The 26,771-nt window shown below is 33.5% G+C and overlaps 4 protein-coding genes across 4 annotated transcripts; 2 read left to right on the forward strand and 2 right to left on the reverse strand.

The window, feature by feature from the left end:
• Positions 1-4,581: 4,581 nt before the first annotated feature.
• LOC106411946 (AAA-ATPase At2g46620) lies at positions 4,582-6,477 on the reverse strand. The gene has a single exon (XM_013852814.3). It carries the CDS (start codon positions 6,194-6,196, stop codon positions 4,745-4,747), a length of 1,452 nt encoding a protein of 483 aa, XP_013708268.2. The 5' UTR covers positions 6,197-6,477; the 3' UTR covers positions 4,582-4,744.
• Positions 6,478-10,161: 3,684 nt separating this feature from the next.
• LOC106415459 lies at positions 10,162-11,733 on the forward strand. The gene is made up of 2 exons (XM_013856174.3): positions 10,162-10,939; positions 11,355-11,733. The coding sequence occupies exons 1-2, from the start codon at positions 10,297-10,299 to the stop codon at positions 11,531-11,533; spliced, it is 822 nt and encodes a 273-aa protein (XP_013711628.1). The 5' UTR covers positions 10,162-10,296; the 3' UTR covers positions 11,534-11,733.
• A 543-nt stretch (positions 11,734-12,276) lies between these two features.
• LOC106413357 (ENHANCER OF AG-4 protein 2-like) lies at positions 12,277-12,966 on the forward strand. Its single transcript, XM_013854150.1, has one exon. The coding sequence runs from the start codon at positions 12,277-12,279 to the stop codon at positions 12,964-12,966; it is 690 nt and encodes a 229-aa protein (XP_013709604.1).
• A 3,038-nt stretch (positions 12,967-16,004) lies between these two features.
• Positions 16,005-18,103, reverse strand: LOC106412040 (cytochrome P450 78A9-like). The gene is made up of 2 exons (XM_013852926.3): positions 17,050-18,103; positions 16,005-16,888 (listed from the first exon to the last, which is right to left on the reverse strand). Exons 1-2 carry the CDS (start codon positions 18,025-18,027, stop codon positions 16,268-16,270), a joined length of 1,599 nt encoding a protein of 532 aa, XP_013708380.2. The 5' UTR covers positions 18,028-18,103; the 3' UTR covers positions 16,005-16,267.
• Between the last annotated feature and the right edge of the window lie 8,668 nt (positions 18,104-26,771).

Here is a 26,771-nt window from a genome sequence, read left to right on the forward strand (position 1 = left end):
TTTCGAACAAGAGTCGGAAACAAAGCACCACATATTTATGACAAACGACATTTTAGTGTGTTTAAACTCATTTTAGTGTTATGTCTGAAGTTACTTTAAATTTATCTTTTAAACTACATTTTATGTAATATTTTTTTTTATTCATATTTTAAAATGTTATCTTTTAAATTTATTTAAAACAATTTTTTTCTTCCAGCAAAACATATATATTTAAATAAGTTATTCTAATAGAAATGAAAAACTACAATTTTAACTAAATCATTTTAATTCTCAATTTTGAATGTATTATATTTATATCTATGTTGACCAAACTATTTTAATCCGCTAACTGTAACCGATAAATATAACTAATGACACTAAATGATTGACTTTCAAGGAGATTAAATGTTTTGATTATCAGAAATATGAGGGGTATGAATGATGACCAGGGAACGGCGAGGAATAATGCATTCCTTAACGTTCCTAAAAAAAATTACTATTCACAATGAATAATAATTCTCTCTTATTCCCTTTCATTCCCTTTTTTGTAGATAATTAAAAAACAAAATTATTGTTCGTGAAATTTGATTAGAAACAACAATTCTTTTTTATTCCTGCTATTTTATTCTCGTACATTCATTTTTTATTCGTTCTTCTTGTTTCCCGGATGGTCACTAGTTAGAGACGAGGTTTTTTGTATCTGAACTTTTTTGAAGTTAGGAATTATATTCTTGATTTTCCATTTTAGATCTTCATTTTTTTAATTCTTATATAAACCTTTTTCTTGAAGATCAAAATTCAAAATCGTCATCGACAAGATTCCCAACACGTATTGGGCCTTTCCGGCCCATTTAACTCCACACGAGTCCACCTTATGAGCAGCGTAACAGTGCACTACAAGAAACGAAGACATAGAATCTCCACTCCAATTCTATAAAGGATCATAGTCAAGGAGGTACCATAACAATCATCAGGGACACAAGTTATAGTAGTGTTTTCAGACTAATATCAAAAACATATTGTAACTCGAACACAACATAGAAAAAACATGCTAGAACTCTACTATTCTACGGCCGAGATACCATTGTGTCACAAGCATTCTTGGTAGCTTCTGGTTCTGCACTCTTCTCATATTCTTCAGCTTTTCTTCCTCTTGGAACTGGAGATAGACTATACAATCAAAACATTACCATCAACATTTACAGAGACATCCCAATGAGTGCAAGTGATAAACCAAAGCCATTACTATAATTTACCTTCTGTATCTGTCATAAGAAGGACTCCTTTGTCTACCATTATCAGGACTCCTATGTCCATAATCTGCTGGACTCATGCGTCTTTCACAAGCTGCTGGACTCTTGCGTCTTTCATAAGCTGATGGACTCCTCCTGCGTCTGTCATAAGGTGACGGACTCCTCCCGCGTCTGTCATAAGCTGATGGACTCCTCCCGCGTCTGTCATAAGCTGATGGACTCCTCCTGCCTCTAACATAAGCTGCTGGACTCCTGCCTCTGTCATATTCAGGCTTCGAGGACGACCATAATCAGGAATGGGACGCCTATGATACGATACGCAGGGCTAGGAGATCTCTTCGGACTACCACCACCACGTCGGTCATCTCTTTCATCATCATCTTTTAAGCCATACTCAACAGCAATAACCTTGCCCAATATTTGGCTGCAGGCACAAAAGGTGATGTGTTCGATAAAAAAAAAGCTGCTACCACCACCACCATGTTAAATATTTGGATAAAGAAAAAGTATCAGGCGGCTGTGTTGCTATTTACCTTCTTTGAGTAGCCTCAAGGGCTTTTGTAGCTTCTTCTTGAGTTGCAAACTGAGCAAATAAGTAGTTGCTCCTCATACGTACGTTGATGACCTTTCCATAGGGTTGAAAGTGCTCTACAATGTCGACTTCTTTTGTTCTAAAGGAGTCGAAGTTGCAGACAAACAATGTCTTTGTAGGCTTCTGATATGACCCATCACCATGCCTGCTGCGTTAACCCTGAAAGCCAGACAAGTAAAGAGTTTTTAACAAGTAGGAAACAAAGTGATCAGCTTCACGAAAAAAAAACGAGAACACTATATATATATACCCTCCCCCATTCAACTGATAGCGTGCGTTTCTCAAAACGGTAGTTGTGAAGCTTGCGGATTGCATCTTCAGCATCCCGTTCATCTTCAAAATACACAAAACCAAACCCTGCAATATAAAAACACGAGAATAAGAAAAATGCGACACAAAGATTGACAGTCCCTCCGGTCCATAAAACCTGCAATGCTGTTGATCAGCCAATAAAGCAAAACAAGTGTGCCCTATAAAATAGCTAAATAGATATATAAAACACCTGCATATATGTGAAGGCTGGTGTACAAGAGATGTAGAGGCGTTTCCATGGTGTAGTAAGCATAACATAGCACACCAATTTTTAGAGCATAAGAGTCTTTTGCATCTTTAAATTTGACATTTTCAAGCTGCAAAAGACTCTTATGCAACAAATCACACCAATCAGACTTTTATGCTCTAACAAAGCACACCATTTTCGGATGAGCATGATGAGTTTGCATATATAAAGTAAAATGGGTGTGCTTTGTTAATGCAAAAGACTCTTTGTTAGAGCATAAGAGTCTTTTGCATCTTTAAATTTGATATTTTAATTTTAGATCTTATTTTTAAATTTTTTGAATTTTTAATATTTTATTTTATTTTTGAGTTTGAAATTTTAATTTTAATTTTTATGTTTTTTGAATTTTTACATTTTTAAAAACAATTTGTTTTGAATTGTTTACACTTTTTTCCAATTTCATTCGATTTTTTTCTGTATTTTTATTTTTTATTTCTAAAAAAAAAAAACTGACACGTCATCATTTTGACCTGTAAAATGAATAGTACCGGCTATCTATGAATAGGAAAAAATGAAGTTTATTATGATAAAAATGACACTTTGAAAGTTTAAAGTGATAGTAAAAAACCTTCATTGTTTAAAGTGCTAGAAAATAACACTTTCAGTGTTTAAAATGCGATTTTTCTTAAAAAAAACCCTCAGCTACGATCGGAGAAGCAAGGAAGAGTATGGTTACACTGATCAAGCGCGCGTGTTATTAACGCCGTAGCGTCAACAGGGGTGAAATAGGAGATTACATAAATTATAATGGGCCTTCTCTACAAATAGGCCCACACTATAACTATTGCTGGGTCTTTATAGTTCATGTGAGGATGTGTTATAGAAAAATCCAAAAACTTCAAAATCAACATAAAATATGCATTAAATAAGATGGTAAGGAGTATAATCACATCCGCAGTTGAAATCTTGGAGCGAGAGTAGTTAGAAAAAAAATAATTAAATAATCAGTGGATCCCATCAAAACCTCAATTCTTAAAATTCATAAATAAGGATTCTTTCTTAGTGAATCCTTGCATTATTTGCGGGTCCTCACGACTACGTGACGGTCCGTGAATGGTCATCTTTTTTTTTTAAAAAAAAAATTCTAAAATATCCACGATTAATCCGAAATGCCCTTGTCGCTAAAGACTCCGATGAGTCTCACCGTTGCGCATGGTCTTAAAAAATTCATTAGGTTGGTCTATGTGACAACCAGTCTGATCATAAGTGACAATCACTTTAATTGGATGGAATTTTAAAATAAATATAATTTTTTTGGTTAAATATTTACATTTTTTTACAATTTTATTTTTTAAGTTTGAAGTTTTAATTTTAGATCTTATTTTAGATTTTTTTAAAAAAAATTTAAAAAATTTTCATTTTTAAATTTGACATTTTAATTTTAGATCTTATTTTTGAATTTTTTGAATTTTTAATATTTTATTTTATTTTATTTTTGAGTTTGAAATTTTAATTTTAATTTTTATGTTTTTTGAATTTTTATATTTTAAAAAAAAAATGTTTTTTGAATTTTTATATTTTTAAAAAAAATTGTTTTGAATTGTTTACAATTTTTTCCAATTTCATTCGATTTTTTCTATATTTTTATTTTTTATTTAAAAAAAAAACTGACACGTCATCATTTTGACCTGTAAAATGAATAGCACCGGTCGTCTATGAATAGGAAAAAATATTTAGAGGTTTATTATGATAAAAATGACACTTTGAAAATTTAAAGTGCTAGTAAAAAATCTTCAATGTTTAAAGTGATAGAAAGTAACACTTTCGGTGTGATTTTCTCGAAAACAAACCCTCCTCGACGATCGGAGAAGTAAGGCAGAGTATGGTTAAACTGATCAAGCGCGCGTGTTATTAACGCCGTAGCGTCAACAGGGGTGAAGGAGATTACATAAATTATAATGGGCCTTCTCTACAAAGAGGCCCACACTATAACTATCGCTGGGTCTTTTATAGTTCATGTGAGATGTGTTATAGAAAAATCCAAAAACTCTAAAATCAACATAAAATATGCATTAAATAAGATGGTAAGGAGTATAATCATTAGGTTGGTGGTCTATGTGACAACCAGTATGATCCCCCAGTTATATGACTATATCCGATTTTTATAAAAGCATTAAAAAAAACAAAATGTGTGTTCATCGAGAACTCTAATTTTCTAGAGAAATTTACTTGAAAACTACAAATTTAAGCCGTTTGGAAGAAGAAAAATGGTTTTAAATGTAAAAAATGTGAGTCATCAAACCATAAATAATAAAACTTATGTACATATTCAACTAAATATTGAGGAAACAATTGTTTTTGTTCATACTCTCGCAGCCAATCACAGATGTCCACTTGTCAGTTGACTTTTAAAGTTTCAGATCACGAACCGTTCCTTAGCTCCCGAGTCAGATTGAACGACTGAGATTTCCTGTTGCTTTTCAACCTCAATAGTCCATACAACTTCTTGAACTCCTTCACCGCCGGCGAACTTCCTCCGCCGCATAAAGGCCCACTCGTATCTCCTTCGTAATCTTCCGACGACGCTCTTTCGTGAAACAACCGCCTCGTAGTCGCCGGAGTTCCCCTCCGATCACCGTCCGTTTGCAACGCGTTGATCACCGATTTAAGCGCTCGACTCGGCGAGTTTCTGTTGGCGATCATCAGTTCTCCGATCTCGGCGGGGCTTAGAGACGCACCGTCTCGGAATATGCCTTCCACTTGAGGGAAGAGCTTGTGCTCTTTCAAACCCAAGTAGCTACTCGCCAACGCCTTAAACGCCGTGAAATCACACAACGGAAAATGGATGTGAACGTCGACCCGACCCGGCCGGAGCACCGCCGGGTCGATCTGCTCCTTTGACGTCATGGTGAAGACCATGATCCGTTCATCCGCGGCGCATGAGCTGAGGATCCCGTCGGTGAAATTCAAAACACCGGAAACGCTCAGAGCCGTTGATTTAGACGAGAGGAACCGATCTAGATCCTCGATGACGATCACGGATCGACACGTGGTTTGTAACAGAATCATCTTGAGATCCGAGTCGTCTTCTACTTTGGATAGATCTATATCGTACACATCGTAGTTTAGAAAACTAGCCATCGCCGCCACGAAGCTTGATTTTCCGGTGCCGGAAGGTCCGTAGAGAAGGTAACTCCGTTTCCAGACTCGTCCTAGCCGATTGTAAAACTGTTTCCCTTTGAGAAACGATTCGAGATCGGACTTCACTTTCTCCTTCAGATCCGCCTCCATGGCGATGTTATCGAAGGTGCAAGGGTGAGTAAACGGAATCGATCTCCATCTCCCGATCTTCTCATCGTTCCCAGCGACGTTCATGAACAGCTTCAACTCCTTGTTCCTCTGTTCCAGCTCCTCGGAGACTGTGTGTATATGGTTGAGATACGAACCGAGGATCCTCCGTTTATCAGCTTTTCGGATCTTCAAAACGAAACTCCTCGAACCGTCTTCGTCTTCTCCGTTGATCCAACAGACTCTAGCGCCGAGAAACTCGTCTCCGATCACCTGATTCCGATCGAGACGGAGGATGATCTCGTTTGACTTTCTCCCAGCGAAGAGGTTTGTGTAATCCGAATTCTCGATGGAGCTGAGTGAATTCAAGTAAGCGTAAACCCTACGGTAGAGTTGATTCTCCTGCAAGTTATCGTTGAACTCAGGGACTCTGTAGAACTGGTAAACGTGAAACCAATCGAAGATCTTCCTCCGCCATTGCTTAACCGTGTAAATCAAACCGGTTTTGAACAAAACAACTCGTACCAAGAACAACACCACCACCAAAACCGGTATCCCTATAACCGAGTTCCGGAGAATCCCCATGATCTGAAGTGTCCCTAGAATCTAGATGATGACAACGAAGAAAGAATCAGAGGCATGTTTGGGGGTATAAAGGGAATCGTGAGAGAACACTTTAGGAAGAAGATCTTTTTGAAAGGAGGCGTGGCAGGGACGGTGATAGTTACCGGTTAAAGGGTAGTTTCGGTATTTTGGTTAATATCTGTCACGGCGTTTTACCGCTCGGTTGGTTTGAATGGTTCAATCATCACTTGCACAAGTAATGTAATGTGATAATGATGCTTACGCCACAATTATTATCTTAATCCTTTTTAATATATAGTTATAAAGTTTTCAGATATTTTTCTTTACTAAACTACGTATTAATTACGATTACTGCAAATGGCTAGTTATCAATTACGATGATATATTTCCACAAAATTCAAATGATCATTTCAAATCATCACCATGATTAAGAGCCTGAGGCCGAGTGTCAACAACCATAAGTAATTCTTCAGGTTTTTCTTTCTTCCTAACGTCGAGTTTTAGTAATGAAATGGTTAAAATAAATCGGGTAAAAATTAATAAGACTACGCATACCTCTTGGTAGTTGATATGGTCGCTAGCTAGATCAATCTTGTTGGCGTTACAATAAGCTTATGCAACTATATCGATCGTGACAAACTCTGAAAGTCAACTTGGTTGGCCAAAATTGTTTCTTGATTTTTTATTTTTTTTATATAAAGAGAACAAAGGAATTTTATGGCTCGAATATTCGGAATATATTGGATTTTAAATAAAGAGAATACGTGTGTTTATCATTGACTTGCGAATTGCGATCAAAATTGGGAGTGTTTTTAATTATAAAATCGAATTTTTGTACAGAAAACTAGTAACGAATATAGAAATTTATCTAAAATTGATTGGGTAGATTTGGTTTCAATTTCGGAATATATTGGATTTTAAATAAATGACTGATCATCGTATGTATAATACAAGTACATGTGTTGAACCTCCAAACGATAGTATCTTCGCATCAACACATATATCCCATGGTAGACGTCTCACTCGCTGGACACTTGAAAGACAGTAGTAATCATTTGATCTTGACTTGGTAGCCTCACTGCCTCAGGCGTGTTGTAAGTTCGCTATCTATTAACCTACGGTTTTGAAGGATTGTCAAGTGTATTTGGATGTGAATATGTGAAGACCTAGTATCTGGATTCAAGATGAGGTCCTAACATCACAATAAAAGTTTTTTTTTAATTAAAGGTTTCCTAAAAGTAATTTAGATGAAACGCGAATATCAACTACAGATAATTAAAGTGGTCCTAACATCATAATAAATAAATTTAAGATTAGCAGAATATTAACTCACAGTCATCATGCACTTAGTGTATATAAATCTATCAACTTCATCACTCGGATATATGCCAATTGACAGCGTCAGATTATCACCACAAATCACGGATCTAAAAGCGATTAAACATTTAAAATCTTTAGTAAAAATTCGCTTTTCCGTACGTTATATACCTATAAAGTAATAGTAGTATTAAACAAAAATTTTACGGGAACCCAAATCAAATCGTTGACAAGAAAATACTTCCAAATCAAATAACAAACAAACTACGTAATATATATTACATGCATGAACAATGATTGGAAAACCACGTGTGCATGCACTAAAAATGGAAATTCACAGTCTGGACGTATAAATTATATTGAAGTTTTTAACTCCGACCAAATAGTATTATACTTTTGTCACAAATCATATATATTAGATGGAGCATCAGGGGTGGATATAGATACCAGGATACAAGGCAGTTAACATGTGTGTGTTTTCGTCAAATATACCAAGTGTAAGGACTGCTGTTAATTAGCATCTTGACTATTAGATAATGGACGTTTATTTATTTATGTATTTCTAGATGTCGTCGCTAATCAAAATTTTGTCTAACCTTTAACGAGCAAGTTCATTACTTTGTGTGTTATTTGTTAATGGTCTTGGAAACATCGGACTTTACTCTTTAATCATCATAACTGCCGACGAACCAAATTGGCCAACCCTAGAAAAAATCGATTACCTATATGATTTCACACTGCATTTTCTTCTTTGCTTTTTATGCTCTTCACAATCTTTGATCCTGTATGAACACGTGTATAGACACATCGATGATTTTATTTTTATTATTACGTAGTGACCAACATGATTATGGAAACAACCAATTATCCTATATATTTTGCTGTCTCTGCTTTTGGTAGCAGAACCTAAAGAGAGAATTCAAATAGCCTTATACCAAACACCACCTTTAACCTGATGCTACGGATCTGGACAATTTAGGCAGAAGTTAGGAATATAGAGATATCATTGATATACCAAGAAATTAAGGATTAGTATATCGATACTAATGTGGTCCTCAAATTTTAAACCCTTGAATGAATGAAGCGGTGTACATGTCTCAAAGCATAAGCATCTTTTAAATTTCACTTTCGGTTTCTTAGAAGAATATGTTTTTAAGAAGTTGAATCAAATAAGAACGTTTTCTTTATTAGTAATGTGGCGAATGAGAATCATCGACAATCATATGTGCCCTCATCATGCCAACCTTTTTTTGCTGCATGAGTTGTTTCTGTTGAAAACACCTCCTGTTAGGTATAATCCAATGTCTTGGCTCTGTAGTTTTGATTTTTTTTTTTTTTTTGTAACTAGTCTGTAGTTTTGATGATTTTCTCGGATCGTGTTTCTATTATTGTAAGCAAATCTTTGTTTCTAAATTTAATATTTAGTCGAAAGGAAAAGAAAGAGCTCTCTTATAATAATATGTTTAATACGTTTGGTAGAAAAAAATCACACTCACTTACTTTAAGGTGTTTTCATTTACTTGCTTAGGACTATGTTGATGAGAATCTAAATGTATATACTCCTGAAACTGATATTTCTACAACATCTACAAGTAATATTTTTTTGGTAAAATGTTAAGCTTACCATCTTCTGTGTTGTTTTATTTTTGGCTGCTTCTTCCTCTGTTTCCTCTTTGTAATAAGTTGTTCAATCTACAAGTAATATTGATAATGAAATCTGGTTTTGGATGGAGAAGCATTTATTTTAACGTGACGCCAATGTATTACTTGATCACTTGCGTTTAGATTTTATCATAATACATTTTCGCGTTGAATCATTCTTATGCAAAGGGATGAAAATTCAAAAGTCTCAAAGTCGAAGATAAGGTTGTCTACATGATTCGGTCATCTATTCCTTATGTGTCAATATATGATTAAAAATGGCTAATTGTTCGTTGAGAAAATAATAATTTAGATATCGATCCAGACTTTTGGGTTAAATTTTTATTTTTATTTTTGAAATCATAGTTATACATGATCATGCAGACCAACAAAACTTGATGCTAAATATTAATAACATTTGACTCTGAATTTTATGAAATTACATCATTCTATATCTGATTGAACTGTCAAACTATAGCAATCGCTCATTTGTTTCTTGTATATAAATAAGGTAGTATAGTAGTTTACAAAAAAAAAAAAGGTAGTATAGTACAAATAGATTTGTGATTTGACGATTTAGTCTGTACTGTGCTTTCTGTTTCTCATGTCATGCATATGTCTATTGACTGTAAAATGGCACAATCAATTATTCTATGCATGTTTATGACGACTCACGCGGTCCACAGTACACACAGAAAGTCACAGAGATACTCCAACTCGAAACTTTGGCATTTCACAATTTACAAAAGTCATCAAGATTTGTTCGATGATAACCAAGAACCAAAACTTTCTGTTCGTATTCAATTTGGGCCGAATGCCTAGGCTCAATAAAAAAATGTTCTCCAAGTAGAATTGATATGAAGAAACAAATATTATGGGCTGTATGGGCCCTTAAAATGGACTCTAGTATACAATAATGGCCAGTTAAATGTTCAAGGATATTGACACTATAGAAAAAAAGATTTTATTATTATTTTAAGTAGTGTTCATATATTTTGACACGTGAAACTTTCAAGGAGTTCTCTTATCTGTTTGGTTCGTTGTTTGTGCGGTTAAGGATGTCTCTCTCTTGTTTCTTCTCCTTTCTTTTTGCCATAATAAATCATCTCTGTCACAATTTAGCAAAGTGAGACAGAGAGAGTATGGCGACCACACTTCATTGTCTCTCCACACTACATCTTCTTCCTCGCACCATCCATCATCGTCCTAAAACTCTTAACTCTCTCAAACCAATCTCCAAACCACAACCTCGCAAGACCCCAGAACTACCCTCCATTCCCAACGCCCTCCAGCTCCTTAAATCATCTTCCCTCCCTCTCGCACTCACCGCATTGCCCTTTCTCATCGATCCACAGGATGCAGCAGCAGCTGGAGGACAGTTTGGGATCTTGGAAGGACGATCGTTCGCGTTGATACACCCAATAGTGATGGGAGGTTTGTTCGTATACACTCTATACGCTGGTTACTTAGGTTGGCAGTGGAGACGTGTACGTACCATCCAAAGCGAGATCAACGAGCTCAAGAAACAGGTTAAGCCAACTCCTGTTTCTCCCGATGGATCCACGGTCGTTGACTCTTCGTCGCCTCCTTCTGCCACGGAGCTTGAGATCCGACGGTTGACGGAAGAGAGGAAAGAGTTGGTCAAAGGGTCTTACAGAGACAAACACTTTGACGCAGGCTCCGTTTTGTTAGGGTTTGGTGTTTTGGAGTCTGTGTTTGGTGGACTTAATACTTATCTTCGTACCGGTAAACTCTTCCCCGGTCCTCATCTCTACGCTGGAGCAGGTATTATTTAACCACTAACGATATCTCTTGAGATGTTTTGGTCTTTAGGACTCGGATGATTGATAGATTGTTGAAAAGTTGAGGAAAATTCACAGAAATAAATAATATGTAGAATGGTTGCCCAATCCTCTTGTGGTTCGGTCTGTGATTAGGAGCCAAATTTGGATTGGAAAATGTAAATATCATGAGATAATATAAGGTTTTGTACTAATGGTAGTGACAAAGTCCTACATCAGAATTTGTAGGATTTAAGTAATGTATATAAGAGATATGAACCAATTTAGTTACTGCCAATTGGTTTTGAGTCTACAATTTATTTTTAACTACCATCCAAATTTGATATTTAAAAAAAAAAAAAAATCGTTAATATTAGTGCATAGATGGTCAGAATTTGAAATGATGGTGGTGGTTGCAGGGATAACGGTGCTATGGGCTGCTGCTGCTGCTTTGGTGCCGGCCATGCAGAAAGGGAATGAGACGGCGAGGAATCTACACATTGCGTTGAACGGTCTCAATGTTCTTCTTTTCATTTGGCAAATCCCAACAGGTTTTGATATCGTCTTTAAGGTCTTTGAGTTCACCAAATGGCCTTAAACCCTTCACTTGTTGTGGTCTCTTTCGCTTTTGTTTTTGTCTTTTTCTCGTCTTTACAGTTCTAATTGTTGGACTTGTAATATGAGTCTTGACTATATATATTGCAAAGTCTTGTGCAACTTTTTTTTTTTGTGTTTGTAAATGCTGAATTGTAAAAAAACGTGAGTGCATACCGATATGATATATGGCTCGACAACACTCTTGGACATGTGTTTCAAAAGTTTTATTGTGCTGTAAGCCTGTAATGGTTTCAATGTACAAGAATTTTAGTACTGATTAATAAGAATGTTCAAACTAAAATTAGTCTCTTATACAACAGGAGTATTAACAACAAAGTCGGTCGAATTTGTGGAAGCCAAAATTCTAGTTTTGCCTTTTAAGTTTCGCATTTCACTGTATTTTATACTCTTTGCCACAATTCGAATTTTCACTATTAAAATAAGATAAGGCAAACAAAAAGTGTAAAGTAAAGAATATATATATTAGTTCTTAATACAAAATTACAATGAACAAGTAAATAAATGATTTGAATGAAAACTATTGATACCAATCGTAATATGTGGGTTTTGAAAGCTGCATCAGATACCTTACTCGTACATTATTAATATATGTTTTGGTAAATTACATTGTTAATCTATTTCTAAATAACACCACAAAGAATGTATAAAGGACCAAATCCCATACCTAAATCCCAAAACCGTTGCATTATTAAAACTAAATATCATAATTAACAAAATCAACTAATGTCGAATCCATCGGGTCGTTCCTGGTACCGTTTCTCTGGCGTCGTCCGGCAAACACAAAACTCTTCACGCGACCCATCTCCTCCCCGCAACGTCATCAAACCACCACGATCTCCGCCTGCTCCGCCTTCACCTCCTCCGCTGCCTCAACCGCTGTCCACATCATTACGTCCACCACCAAAAGAAGTGCAAGAGCCTAAACCGAGTCCGGTTACATCTTCACGGTCTATAAAACACGAACCAGCTAAGCCTAGGGACGAGGAAGAGGCCACTCATCAGAAAAGCATTCTTTCGGAGAAAACAAACCTCGTCCACGGTTCAAACGAGGAGCAGCAACACGAGTCTGGTGACGTCATCATGGGTACACAAGGCGTCATAACCATTTCAGGTGATAACAAAGGAGCTGTGATGGAGATTAAACGGTCACCGATAAACACACATGGCGTCGGGAAAGGAGAGGATGATAGGTCAAATACCTCAAAGAAGCATAACGATAATATTGGTGGAAATCTACCGATGGATGGTTTTGTAAACAGTAACGTTCAGATAGTTAATGGCTCTGTCGTCTACAACTCCTCGGAGACTCATCATGATCCTGGCGTTCATCTTAGCCTCTACTGGAAACCTAACTCTGGCAATGGTTTTATTGTCAAAGACCATGGAAACGGCTACAACAGCTCAATCAACTAAATCTATCAAGAAAAAAAATTGAAGAAAAATTTAAACGACTTACAAAATTGATACGCTATGATTGTCATAAACAATAATGATTTTTTTTTTATTTATTTCTCAATTTCTAATAATTTGATATAATACTTTGTTTACACTGGCCCATGTATATAAGTGTGAGTGCTTACGTTGATAAGCCTAAGTAATCTGTAAGTGGTCTTGGGTTTTCAGAAGTACTCATGTACAAAGTTAAATAAGCTAAATCATTTGTGTTATATGGATACTAATTGGTAAATGTGTTACCGCTGATTTAATTTAACTTATTGTTGAAGCTCATACTGTTCAAACATGTTATCAATAGTGAACTTTTAATCTACATAAGTTTTAGTTGAGTGATATTGTGTTAATTTTTGAGCTATATCTGTTGTAAAAAATCTATGTCCTTTTTGGATAGTTATATTCAGGCTTCGGCGTTCGGGTACCCGTTGGCGTTCGGACCAGGTTTTTTGAATTTCGGTTCTTTTTTATAACTCATTCTAGTAAGTTTGCAAGTACGGATCAGATATAACACATCGGGTTCGGATCAGTTTTGTATCACATCATAAAACCCATAAAGTAATCATATATCATTCGGATTCAGGTTATATCGGATCGGTTCGGATATACTCGAAATAAAATCTAAAATTTAAAAGCAAAACATAAGAAATATATACTTATTTATATATAATTAAGTATTTAAGGTAGTTATTTAAATTTTAAATACTTATTGTTAGATAACATATCAAAATAAATATGAAATTGAATATTTGAAGTATATATTCATGCTTAATTTAATTATATTGTATATTATTTTGGACATTTGGGATCGGTTTCTTCGGATATCTTTTCGGATTTCATGATTTTTTCGTTTTTTCGGATTATACGTTCGGATTCGGTTAATAACACTTCGAGTTTAGATATGTTTTGTACCACCTTAAAAGATCCATTTGGATATCTTTTACATTTCGGACCGGGTACGGATCAGATTTTTTGGTTCGGGTTCGGATCGAATTTTGGGTTATGGATTTTATGGCTTGGCCTGGTTATATTCATATGCTATCAAAGAACCGATCAATATATTCACATGCTACCAAATAATCCATCAGTATTAATATGATAAACAATTTAAGCTAATCTTATTGTAAGTCAGCATGTGTTTAAGTCGTCGACGTAGTGAAATTGATGTAACAGATCATGACAATTTATTTAATCTACATGACGCCATTAAGAAGATGCTTCTACATAAGAAATCTTTATAGATACTTATCCACTTTTTTAGATCTCTCAATAGTATATGATTAGAGACCACAATTAATTCAAATCTTGTCAGATTTTGTTCTTTCCCCATTGCTTATGTGCCTACTCCTTATGAGATTAGAAATACCACCACTCTTTAATAATTCATGTGTCACAATCTTCTTAATACTATATATTAGTATAAATTCTATAACTCTAGTTATATAAATATTTGTATGCTCGAAAAGTTCAAAACAAAAAAATATCTAGGTTAGACCACACACTTGAAAAGTGATTTCAGTCAATATTCTTCTCATATTTAAACAACATATTATTTTATTAAATTTCGGTTATTGTTAAGTTGCCAATTTTAGGAAGGCGACGAGTATATATTAATTAGTTTGTTTGATCAATGAAATTAAAAGTGTGACCAATAAATTAGGATTTTCCAGTGTTGCTATATGTCTCAGATCATTCTCCTGAATAGATGTTTAGTGGATTTAGGAGGTGATTGTTTGAGTTGCAATTCTGGAAAATATATTTTAGAATTTAGTTTGTAGAATTTTTTGATTTAGTTTTAAGGGATGTAGTATTAAAAAATTTTACCAGTGAAAAAATGAGGTTTTAGAAAATAAGACTTTTACAACTATTTTTTTTTTGCTTTTTGGCTGTATCTTTAATTTTTTGACCGTAATTTTAAAAACTAATATAAAAAATGATCGGTGGTTTTAAAAGTTCTATAAATATCAAAATTAAAATCACTTCCTGCATCTGGACCAATCACCCCATTAGGCAAGTTATAAAGGCCTGTAGGTTATTTTACTTTTCTTGATTAAGTTGTTAGTCGGTGAAAAAGCTCTACTTTCCACAAATGGAGTCTTTTAGCAGCCGCAATATCGAAGGAGAGTTCTAGTGGATCATGCACTGCAAATTACTTTCACCTAAAAACTTGCCACTTTTCCGATATGCCTGTACAACCACACCGTCTGAAGAAATAAACCCACTAAAAGGGAACTGGTAGACGCTTTAAGGACATTTTACCGACTTAATTTTCAACATATCTAGAACCGTAGAAACACCACTTTCACAAGATACCACCGCATAGCTAAGCCGGAGACCAAAACCAGTCGAAAAATAATATTAACCAGCGATTTCGACCGCGGACTTAGGCGAGGTCTACAAGACTCAAAGAGGGGAAAAACTAGCTAGTAATCTTTTAACAAACTTAACTTTTGGAATCATTCGTCCTATATATTTCTACAAACGTTGTAAAGTTCTTGTAATGAAACGGGACCAGTATAACTACGACTGGCCATTAAAAACAAAATTAAAGAGCCACCGTATGTCAAATCTGCAACTCTTATAAAGTCGAATCTTATATATTTTGGTTGGGGGAAATGTGGAAAACAACCCCTTAGGTTTATTTGGTAATTTTTAACAAATATCTCTTTTTTCACATAAAGCATCGATCGATAATTTGAAACTTTAAGGATGTAGTCATGTAGAGAAAATAAACTTTCTCGGAATATATATAACTTGTTTCATTATCATGAATTGGTATTAGCCTAATGAATCCACCATCTCCAATATTGTTATGCGTCTTGTCGGATAAAAGTCAATTAAAATAAATACATTATTGACGAGAATGAGTTTTGGTTATCTGTATGATCAGTGGAGGAAAGAGTGTTATAATCGGGGATGTGTTCGTGTTCAAGCAAAGAACGTTTCCCAAAATTACGGAGTTATTAACCCATATTATTAATTATGTTTACGAAAGATAAACATTCAAACGAGGACATTATTTTGTAATATTTAGATAGGAATTAAAAACCACATATAATTAGTTGCAGTATCAACTATTGTTTTCTGTGACATCAAGATAGTATTGATTAATGCTTTCATTATATTCACAATGCATCACTCCTCACACCACCACACACGTTACGTATCAAGAAAGTGTTCATAGCCTTTCTTGTCTTCCTTTTTTTTCTTTATTTTCTTTTATGCCTCGCACACTAATTTCTTTTTCCTTCAATGTATAATTGCTTTAACCGCGCCTACCGCGCAGTTTAACAGCAAGAGGATTAGCCATCTCACACGAGAGCCTCAGTTTCTCGGACAAGTCAACAGTCTTTTCACCTGTAGGTGCAAGCCACTCAAACTCGTGCAAGAGAGTCGCGATCCAATACATCACGGTGCTCAACCCTAGATTCTTTCCAGGGCAGACCCGACGGCCCGACCCGAACGGTGCTAGCCTCAGATCCGATCCAAGAACCGAGAACTCGACCTCACCTTCCTTTGCTACAAACCGTGCAGGTTTAAACTCCAAAGGATTTTCCCACACTTGTGGATCATGTGCTATAGCCCACATGTTCACCATTGCGGTGGTACCTGCCGGTACACGACGGCCGTCAATGATTGTGTCTGTGATTGCTAAGCGGGCCCACGACAGAAGTGGCCCTGGCGGGTGAAGCCTCAAGACCTCTTTCACAACAGCAGTCAGATATGTAAGAGACGCCACGTCAGATTCTTCCACGGCTCTTGATCTTCCCACGTTCTGATCAAGCTCGTTGTGAACCATTGACTGAATATCTGGATGAAGGACCATCCTAGCAAGAATCCATTCGATCAAGACAGCCACCGTGTCAGTTCCTCTGAATATCATTTCCTGTAAAACCCACAAAAATGTAATTACTATGTTGTTGTCACATAATTGCATTATTTAATTAATTAAAAATTCCAAAAAAATTAATAAAAACGATTTATTGTCTTCTTTTTGTCTATTTTATCACAAAGTTAAAAAAGACATGTGTTATTATGTGTACGTACCCAGAGAACGGCGACCATATCCGGGTCGGATAACTTATCCTGACCATCAAGAGAGAGCAATACGTCAACGAAGTCACTAGGCGAGTCACGAGTTTGATCACGGTGGTCAGAGATAATCCGGTTCACGAACCGGTTTACTTTAGGTACAAGATTAGAACATCTAGACCGGATTCTCTGAGGATCAAATTCCGACAGCCACGGGAGATGATCGGTCCAGTTAAGTGTTCCGAGTAAATCATAACCTTCTTCGACCAAACCACGAAGCTCATTCACTTCGTCGTGTTCATGCTCAAGCTCGTATTCTTTCCCGAAAACAGAGCACATCATGTTATTAAGCGACGCCGTTTTGATCAAGTCACGAGCAAAACAGAGTCCTTCGTTGCCGCTGCTCTGTTTCTCGAGACACTTCACGATCTGATTCGCGATCACACGTCTCTGCGTTTCAGAGCGTTTGATCTGTTTCGGGCTGAAAAGATGACTAGACGCGATTTTCCTCAACGTTCGCCAGTAAACGCCGTAAGGAGCGAAACCGATAGCCCGGCTAAACATAAGGGAATACGCTGATTCCTTAACCGGACGGTCAGCGAAAACCGGACTGTTTAGAATCTCTTTAGCTACATCAGGGTTGCACGTGACGATCACGCGAGTATCTCCCAAGCTAAACGCCAGTAAACGTTTGGCTCCGAATTTCTCCGCGGCTGCGGCTATGCAGCGGTGAGCTAAAGCGTTGGACATGAGAGACATGCTTCCGAAAAAAGGTAAGCCTCTTGGTCCGGGAATCACAGCGGTTCGGTGACGGCGATGGAGGAAGTATTTTCCCCATGCGGGTCCTCCGGGATGAGACCAGTAGAAGAGAGAGACCGCGAGGCAAGCCATGGAGGCTACGAGAAGAGAGAGAGCGAGATGGGTTTGAGTAAGGAGGCTACATTTGGACAAGAGAGCGAAGAGTAAGCTGCTTGTGTCGAGCTTGGTCGCCATGGAAGCGGAGAAAGAGATATAAAAGGTGAGTGGCTTTTTGCTGTGGGGTTTGAGAAGAAATGCTGCCTTCAGGTGTTTATATAGGGAAAAATGGGAAAGTCCCCCTCTTGTCAATTTATAAAGATTATTTTAGAGAACTAAAAATTATTTCATTATTTATATATCATATCTTTTTATATTCCAAAGGGAATGTTGTCTTTTGTATTTAATATGGAATCTATTTAATATTGAATGATAATATCTATCTTATTAAATTAGAAGTACTTTGAGCTTTTGTTTGGCAACGTAGATAGCAGTTCAAAAAAAACTGTTGTTTGGAAACATGAATAACAGTAAGTTATAAAAAAAAATAATGAGCTTATGCTATTAAAAAAATTAGAACTCCATTACATTATATTAAAAAATAATGGGTTTATGTTACTTGATATACATATTCAAATCAAAATAATAATTTAAAATTGATTTATATTAAAAATTCATTCAAAAATATACATATATTCAAAATTTGATTTTTACTAACATATTTTCCAATAACTATTATAAAAATGTTTTCAATATATATATAAGAAAAATACAATACAAAGCTCAATTTCAAACACCAACTTAAATTATGGTTTTTATATTTAACATTGAAATTTAAAAATATAATATATGTGATTATTTATATGATTGTACGTAAAAAATATTATTAATTATAAGAAAATCTTTTTTTTACAACGAAGAAAACTTGTTTGATGGTACGTATAAAATACGATTAATTATATGATAACACATATTTTTGTAACCTATGATGACACATATAGGATATATAATAGTGATTAGGAGTGAGCGTTCGAGTTCGTTTTCGGGTATGTTTGGGATTTCGTGTTCGGTTCAGATCTTTGAGGATTCGGTTCAGATTTTGATAACCAATTTAAATTGGTTTGGTTTAAATATTTGGATAGATAATTAATAATTATTTAAGTATTTTTGGAGTTTTGAGTATATTTTAACTATTTTAGATATTTACGTTTGATTATTTGTATATATTTTCAACTATGTAAACGAACTTAAAAGTATCATATATATTCTAGATGTTTTTATATATATTAAATCTAAAAATAATTAATATATATAAGTATATAAATCTATTTTGGATACCCAAAATACTTCGGTTGAAATCGGATTAGGTTTCAGTTCTTCAAATACCAAAAATTTGAATAATTAAGATATTTAATCAATTTCTGTCAGATTTAGTACTACTTATTCGGATTGGGATCGATTCGATTCTTCGAATTCGATTTTTTTGTCAAACCCTAAATAGTGACATAAAAAACAAATAGCTTCATATTTTTTTAAAAAAAATACACCAGCGGGGGCGCGCGGATCAAAATCTGATTTTTTAATTTGGATCATCTTCTATAAAGTATTAAATGTACGTTTTATAATATCCTACAACAATTATTGAATATAGGAACTTTATCAAATGTGTGTTTTTTAAATATAATATAAAAATATTTTCGATTATTTAATCACAATATCTTTTAATATATTTTCATTTTAAATATTTATATATATATATATATATATAAAACAAAATATATTGAAGAATAGATTCTTCAAAATCTCATTATTTTTTTTATTTTCAAAATCTCATTATTTTTTTATTTTTTATAAATTAATTTATTAATTTCATAATTAGTAAGAAAAAACTATAAATCATTATTAATTGTTCTAGTTATTATTTATAAAAGAAAACTAATAATTCAATGATATTTATATATTATATATTCATTTACTCTGTTATATTAAAACAAAAATTATATATGATTATAGTTGACAAATCACATTACATTGATAACTTAACATACATTTTTAAAGATATAAAATTGCATTCATTTAAATTTAAAATAAATAATACATAATATATTCTCATAACATGTTAAAATTAGTAAACTATATACACCATTTATACAAGAGTGAAATTTTTAATTTAGCTTAAATCTTATATTGATATTTATATATTATAGAAAACAATAATTTTAAAATATAAAATTTTGATAAAAGTATTTTTCATTTTTAAAACGCGGATCCAAATTTTGTTTACTTTTAGTAGTGATCTTTTTTGTGTATTCATTCTATTTAACCGTCAGTATTATACTTTATACCTGATGTATTTGGCCAATTTGCCTTTGCTTGCTTGAAATATACAAATTACATAATGCAAAACTGAGCTTGTAATTGTTTCACTTTACGGTTTTGCCTATTAGCTAGAACTTTGTGTATTACTTTACAATTTCTAAGAACCATAATTTCATTTATCGTTTAGATGTAAAACGGCTATATCAGGAAAGTAACTGATGAAAAAATGCAACAGAAAAACTATGCAAAACATTTTGAAGATATCACAAAATCTTTCGTTTTCTTGAAGTTTACCAACACATATTGTGTTATGGATTATGTGGGTGCTGATAATTGTTTTAATTGATTAAAATAAGCCAAATCAACATTTTATTTTAGGATTTTTTTTGGTAAAGCGAGACCTTTCAGCCACAAGAAAAAAGTTGATTAAATGCCGTCACAAAAGTTGTTTAAATACAATGAATTAAAGACTATTTATTCACCAATCTATTAGACAAATACACATCAATTAAAATCTAAAAGTGCAACTATTTAAAGTGATTAAAATTTCATACCACTTACAAAACTTTTCGTTTTATAAAACAAAACGTAAACTCCATTTTCATTCATGGAATTGATTGTAAACTGAATGTTCATTTCAAAAGACCATTAAAAATGGTTATAAAGTTTAAAACGTATAATGTTAAGAGATATAAATGTCATAAGCCATTAACTTAACTTAACGTAACGGTTAAATAAAACTGGTGGAACTTTGTAGTCACCATTATGAATTCATTGTATTTGTAAATTATACATAATTTGACTGTTAAATAAAATTAATAGAATTTCATAGAGTCAATCTTGTAAATTCATTGAATTTGTAAATGTAATTCTAATAAGCAGTCTCACATTCTAATTATACACATGTATGCGCATATATATTATCTAGATATTCAATGCCTTTTCTAAATACTATTATTCATGATAGCTATAAACTCTAGAATTAAATGCGTGTTTAACTATTAAAAACGTTTATTTTTACTTAATGTGAACATCAAAATACGTATGTCTTGGTGCAGGTAATATGTATTTGATCACAGCATACGACATCAAGATTTTGATATTAATACCTGATTGTTATATCTAGGAAAATAAACCATACAATATGTTTGTGCACGGTTGCAGCACTATATAGTATTGTATTTACTAGCAGTAAGCGTGTTGAACAATTGAGAATAATATCTTCGTTGTGCATAGACGACATAGTCCATGATCGTAACGCTTTTCTGCATTATTAATCTTTTACCTTTGTTTTTATAAAGATTAATCTTTACCTTTGTCGTCAACTTTTGTTTAACTTTGTATACGTTAATATTGAGGATCTGGAGCGAATCCATGAAATGGAACGGAACCTCCAGAACGAGAGGGTTTCTTTTGAACGATCGTATACGTTAATATATATCTTGATTAATTTATTATCAATACTAAATACTCCAAAGCAGATGAATAATAAGGGCTGATATACATCCTATTAACAGGACATATCAGAACCGTTGGGGTAACTTGAGTTGTAACTTGTGACTTGTGAGGCAAAATGAGATTTCATTTAACGGTTTAGCGCCGCCATGAACTGAATGACAAGTTCTGCGCGCGTAATTTGTGATACTTTGCATGACGCATCATTATCAGTAGAGAATTATGATTTTATCAGTTTTATTAAAAATTATAAAATTTATAAAAAGATAAAATCAATCAAAAATAATATTACATTCTTTTATAAAAATAAAATAAAATATTTATAAAAGATACGCTTCATTTAGTTTGTCCTTTTCTCTTATCCTTTTCTGTTTATTTTAATTTCTAAAATTGGTTGAGATATCAGCAGTAAAATTATCCTTACTGACTGATATAAATCATAGATTAAGCAGGGAATTCGTATAAGAAACTAAGCATAAGACATTATAATGACATATAGAGGATTCAAAACCACTTAATATAACTAAAACCAACAGTTAATTATTTGTTACTACTCCCTCCGTTTCAAAATAATACATGTTTTAGGATTTTCACACTTATTAATAAAATATAATAAAATTTAGTTATTAATGCATAGTTTTATTTGTAATTTTATATTTCATATATTTCTAAACAATAAAACTTCAAAAAAATACAATTAATGTTTTTGAAATTTACAATTTTTCATTATTAGTTGTTAAAAATGCATTGAAAATATAAAAAATACATCTTTTGAAACAACTTTTTTTTAGAACATGCATCTTTCTGAAACGGAGGAAGTAATAATTGAAAAATTACGCTGAACAAAATGAATAATAGTTTAGGAATGAAAAAATAAAATGATAAATAAAGTGGAATAAAAACTAAAATAATGAAGGGTACCAAGAATGAATTCATTCCACATATTCTTCTAAGTTTGAGACATGGAATAAAAATGATAAAATTTGAGAAAGATTTTTTTTTTTCATTTGGAAAACAGAATATGCAGATTTTTTTTTGAATTTTTGTTCACCACAATTGATAGATTTATCTTGGACCTAATAATATAATAAATCATTCCCAATAAATTTTATTTATTTGGATTAAATCTTTAACAAGTGTTTTAAATACTTAAACTTTGACTAGTTCTTTGATTATTTATTTAAGTAGCCTAATCTGTTCACACTTTCTACCTATTTTTATTCATCGAAGACGTGGGGGGGGGGGGGGGGGGGGGGGGGGGGCAATCAATAACTACAACAATGATTTGTTAACATCTGTCCGTTTATATAGTCTTTTATATTATTACTATATGATAGAATAAGAAAAATTTTATACGAAATTACTATAATTATTTGAAACAAGTTTTAAAACTCTGTGTATCTAAATTTGGCATTAACTTATCTAGGAGATAGTGGTCCGATAATTTATATATCCGTCCACCACGTTGTCATATTTCCGACGTCCTAAAAGATTTATCAAAGTTTCAAAAAAGAGATTTATCATAAAAAGAGATTTATCAGACAATTATAAAACAGTACATATAATAACCCGATAATCAATATATCGTTGTCCAATACATTCCACATTTTCGACGTTCTAAAAGATTTATCAGACAATAATAAAACACTAGAATATAATAAAACTCAAAATGTCAATTTTCGTCAAGTTTGCTATATTTTCTTTAGACCGACGTTAGACCATATCCGCTAATTATGCTCAATTATAATGGGGTCTCAACAATTGTAATTCAAAAACGAGTAAAAACTAGAAAGCGACATTTAATAAAATGCAAGAAAAATAGATATTTAATTGGATTTTAGTATATTCGTATATCCAGAGAGAGATTCTAAACTTAATAATTTTTTTTTTTGAAGAACTTAATAGTTTTTTGAAAGAACATCCTTATTATATAAACCATAGCTTAGCTTGTAAATAAAAAATTCGATCAAATATGTTATATATATATATGTATATAATAATGTAAGCAAATTGCCTTTTAATTAGATGTTAAACAGACGCCCTAAAAACAAAGGGTTAAGACATAATAATTGACAAATAGATATAATTTAATCATAAATAACCATGTATTGACCTTTAGGTAAGGGCTTAAGACACAAATTGTCTTTGTGGGCGTGTGAAGACATTCCTTCAAATCATGAATAGATTAAGTAGATATTCTTCGGTTGCGATACGGTGGAGCTTGGTGTAGTGCACACAGCTGCGCACCTCCTAATTAACAACCGTTAAATCTCGTTAATAAACTCGACAATCACGAACATCTACTCCTTTTTAGGCCACATATAGGTTCATGCAAAACGTCCCCACAGCTTGATCGTCGATGTTTAGCAGGATGGTGGGTTAATATAGAAATGCACACTTGGCGTGTCTTTGAGTGTAGATTCAATGAAGGCTATAGTTGTTTTCTTGATCAGAAAAAAGACAACTCGCATGACTCGTGTCCATCTGCTCACCCTCAAAATTGGCTCGTTATTAATGAGAAAACAACCCTAAGAAACCTTGAACTTTCGAATTAAAGTAAAAAAAACATTGAACTCATGTTTCAACAAAAAAAACACTCTAATTTTCAAATATTAGTCATTTTAACTCTCATTTTTTGTTGGACTATGCCATTTTAAAAACCTGAAAAGTCAACTGTTAAACCCGTAAACGTCCGTTAACTTGATAAACGATGTCGTTTTAAAAATTGTTTAACCATTAATGAAATGATTTCTTTTTACATCTGGAACCATTTAAATCATCTTCTCTTTCGGAAAACCTCAATTTTATAATTCTTTAATCTCTTAATCTTCTAATCTCCAAAACCCAAAGCCATTGATAATACATAAGATGGCTAGGACGATGGGTTACTTCGGGTTTGTCGTAGTGAGAGATAGGGAAGCTACGATTGAACAAGATAATCAAGTTGATGAAAAAGGTGACAATGAAGATGATAGTGAGACTAATAAGAATGATAATTAGGCTGAGAATAATGGTATTGGTGTCGAAGAAAATTTTTTTGAGTAGTATTTAAAATGACGTCATGTAGTAAGTTAACAGACGTTTACGGTTTAATAGTTAACTTTTCGAGTTTCTAAAATGACCGAGTCAACAAAAATTAATGAGTGTTAAAATGACCAATATTTAAAAGTTGGGATATTTTTTTGGCTCAAACACGAGTTGAAGGTTATTTTGGCTTTAATTTGAAAGTTCGGGGTTTTATTGGCAGTTTTCTCCATTATTAACTGTTAATTACTTGTTAATGCCGTCTATCAACGGTCAGTATTGTCTGATCAAGTATGAGAGGTGTCTAACCGTTGATCTAATAGTTAACAGCTACTAATTAAAGTTTTGTGTTCATCTACTTTGTCATGTTAAGGTCTTTCTACAAACACAAATTTTATAGAATTTTTCCCTTTGCCGACTCAAAATTTATATATCCACTTAACCAATGCATGTTTGTTTTAAAAAATTTCTTGTACTCCTGTTCGAACGGATAATTCATATGAGGAGCAAGTTGCAATATCACTATGCACAGTTTAAATATATTTGACCTAGCAATTAAATGTAGTCAAGAAGAAATTAATATGTACTCGGTAAGGTGAAGACCGAGAAGACTAGAAAGAGATGACTTGCGTCAACAAATGAAGATGCAGATTGCAACTTCCCACCCAATAACAATCATTCATAAGAAAATATTGAGAGACATGTTATTGGATAGCTTCAACTAGCCAACTTTTTGTCAGTCCTTATAACTAATTACTATCAACAACCATGGAAATATATGGACCGGAATTCAATTTTCATTGAACGTTTTGTCATCATCTAAAAACGAAACAACATTATTGCAATTACGACCATTAATTTGTCTGAAAGATGTCATTTGGTGAGTATCATAAGTCATTTTATTAGGGGGACTGGGGACACGTCCCAATATAAAGAACTTAACGTTACATGATAAATGTGTGTTCGTTGCCCTTTTGGAAAGGGCAAATTGATCTAAATCGTTGTTAAATTTTCTTTTACTCTGGACCATTCTTAATTATTTGCAAGTGTGCCATCTTATATAATAATCACAAACATTTCAAAGGTAGATTATAGGTTATTGATTATTACTTTATAAACCAACACTAGCTAGTAACCACTCTAGTTGAACAAGACTTAAACTTAATAAGTTATGACTCTAATTCGAAAACCATAAAATTGGTAAAGCTGTAACTCAGAACTCAGTATGGTCTGGTCTCTAACCATTTGTGTTTTTTTTTGTTGCTGTCGACAAGCATACTTCCTTATTTTCTTTTGTTTTATTAGTATCAACAAACCAAAAACGTGGAAAAAACAGACGAGGAGTACTAGTAAGCGGCTCATGATAGCCAAGGGAAAAAAAAATATATGTAAAAAGCTTATCGATGCCAACTCTATAAAGCTCGTCACTATATGCGAACCACTCTTTCGGTGAAAACATTTGAATTACACCATCACAATTTGTCATAAAAGGAGTACATTGTGTTGGACAAGACATTTCATGATCCAAACCAAGGTTGGAGGGTAGAATGTTCCAATTGTTCTCTTAAGAGTTCAAAAGTTTGGTGCCATCTTGAAGTTGTAGGATATTATGGTAGTATAAAAACTAAAAAGATATCATAACGCATAACAAATTTCATATTAATTAGTTTTAGTAATTTATAACTATTTAAAATAGAAATATTTATTTTAGCTTAGGTTGTGGAGTAAGAGATAAGACACATGTTTCTGTTGAGTTATGTGTTTCAAGCAGCTATACATTCGTTATGGAGGGAGAGAAATGGGCACAGATATGGTGAAACTCATCACACTGCAACTACTATCATCGGTTTCATCGACAAACTGGTGTGAAACAAGATCTCCTCACTCACCCAAGGAAGAAAAGTGGCTTTGATAAAGCTATACTAGCTTGGTTGGCTTCCCGACAGACCCAGCAAACTTCGAGTTAAATTTCTATTCATACTATGCCACACTTGTTGTAAAAAAAAAAAAAATTGATTCGAATAAATTTTACATTTAAAAAAAAAATATTAGTATACATTCATTATACGTGATCAATTATATTGTTTAGTCGACAAGCTTATAAATCGATGAATACAAAACTACCACTACTTATCTAGAAATAT

This window comes from Brassica napus, chromosome C8, assembly GCF_020379485.1.
Source record: "Brassica napus cultivar Da-Ae chromosome C8, Da-Ae, whole genome shotgun sequence".
Lineage (NCBI taxonomy): Eukaryota > Viridiplantae > Streptophyta > Magnoliopsida > Brassicales > Brassicaceae > Brassica > Brassica napus.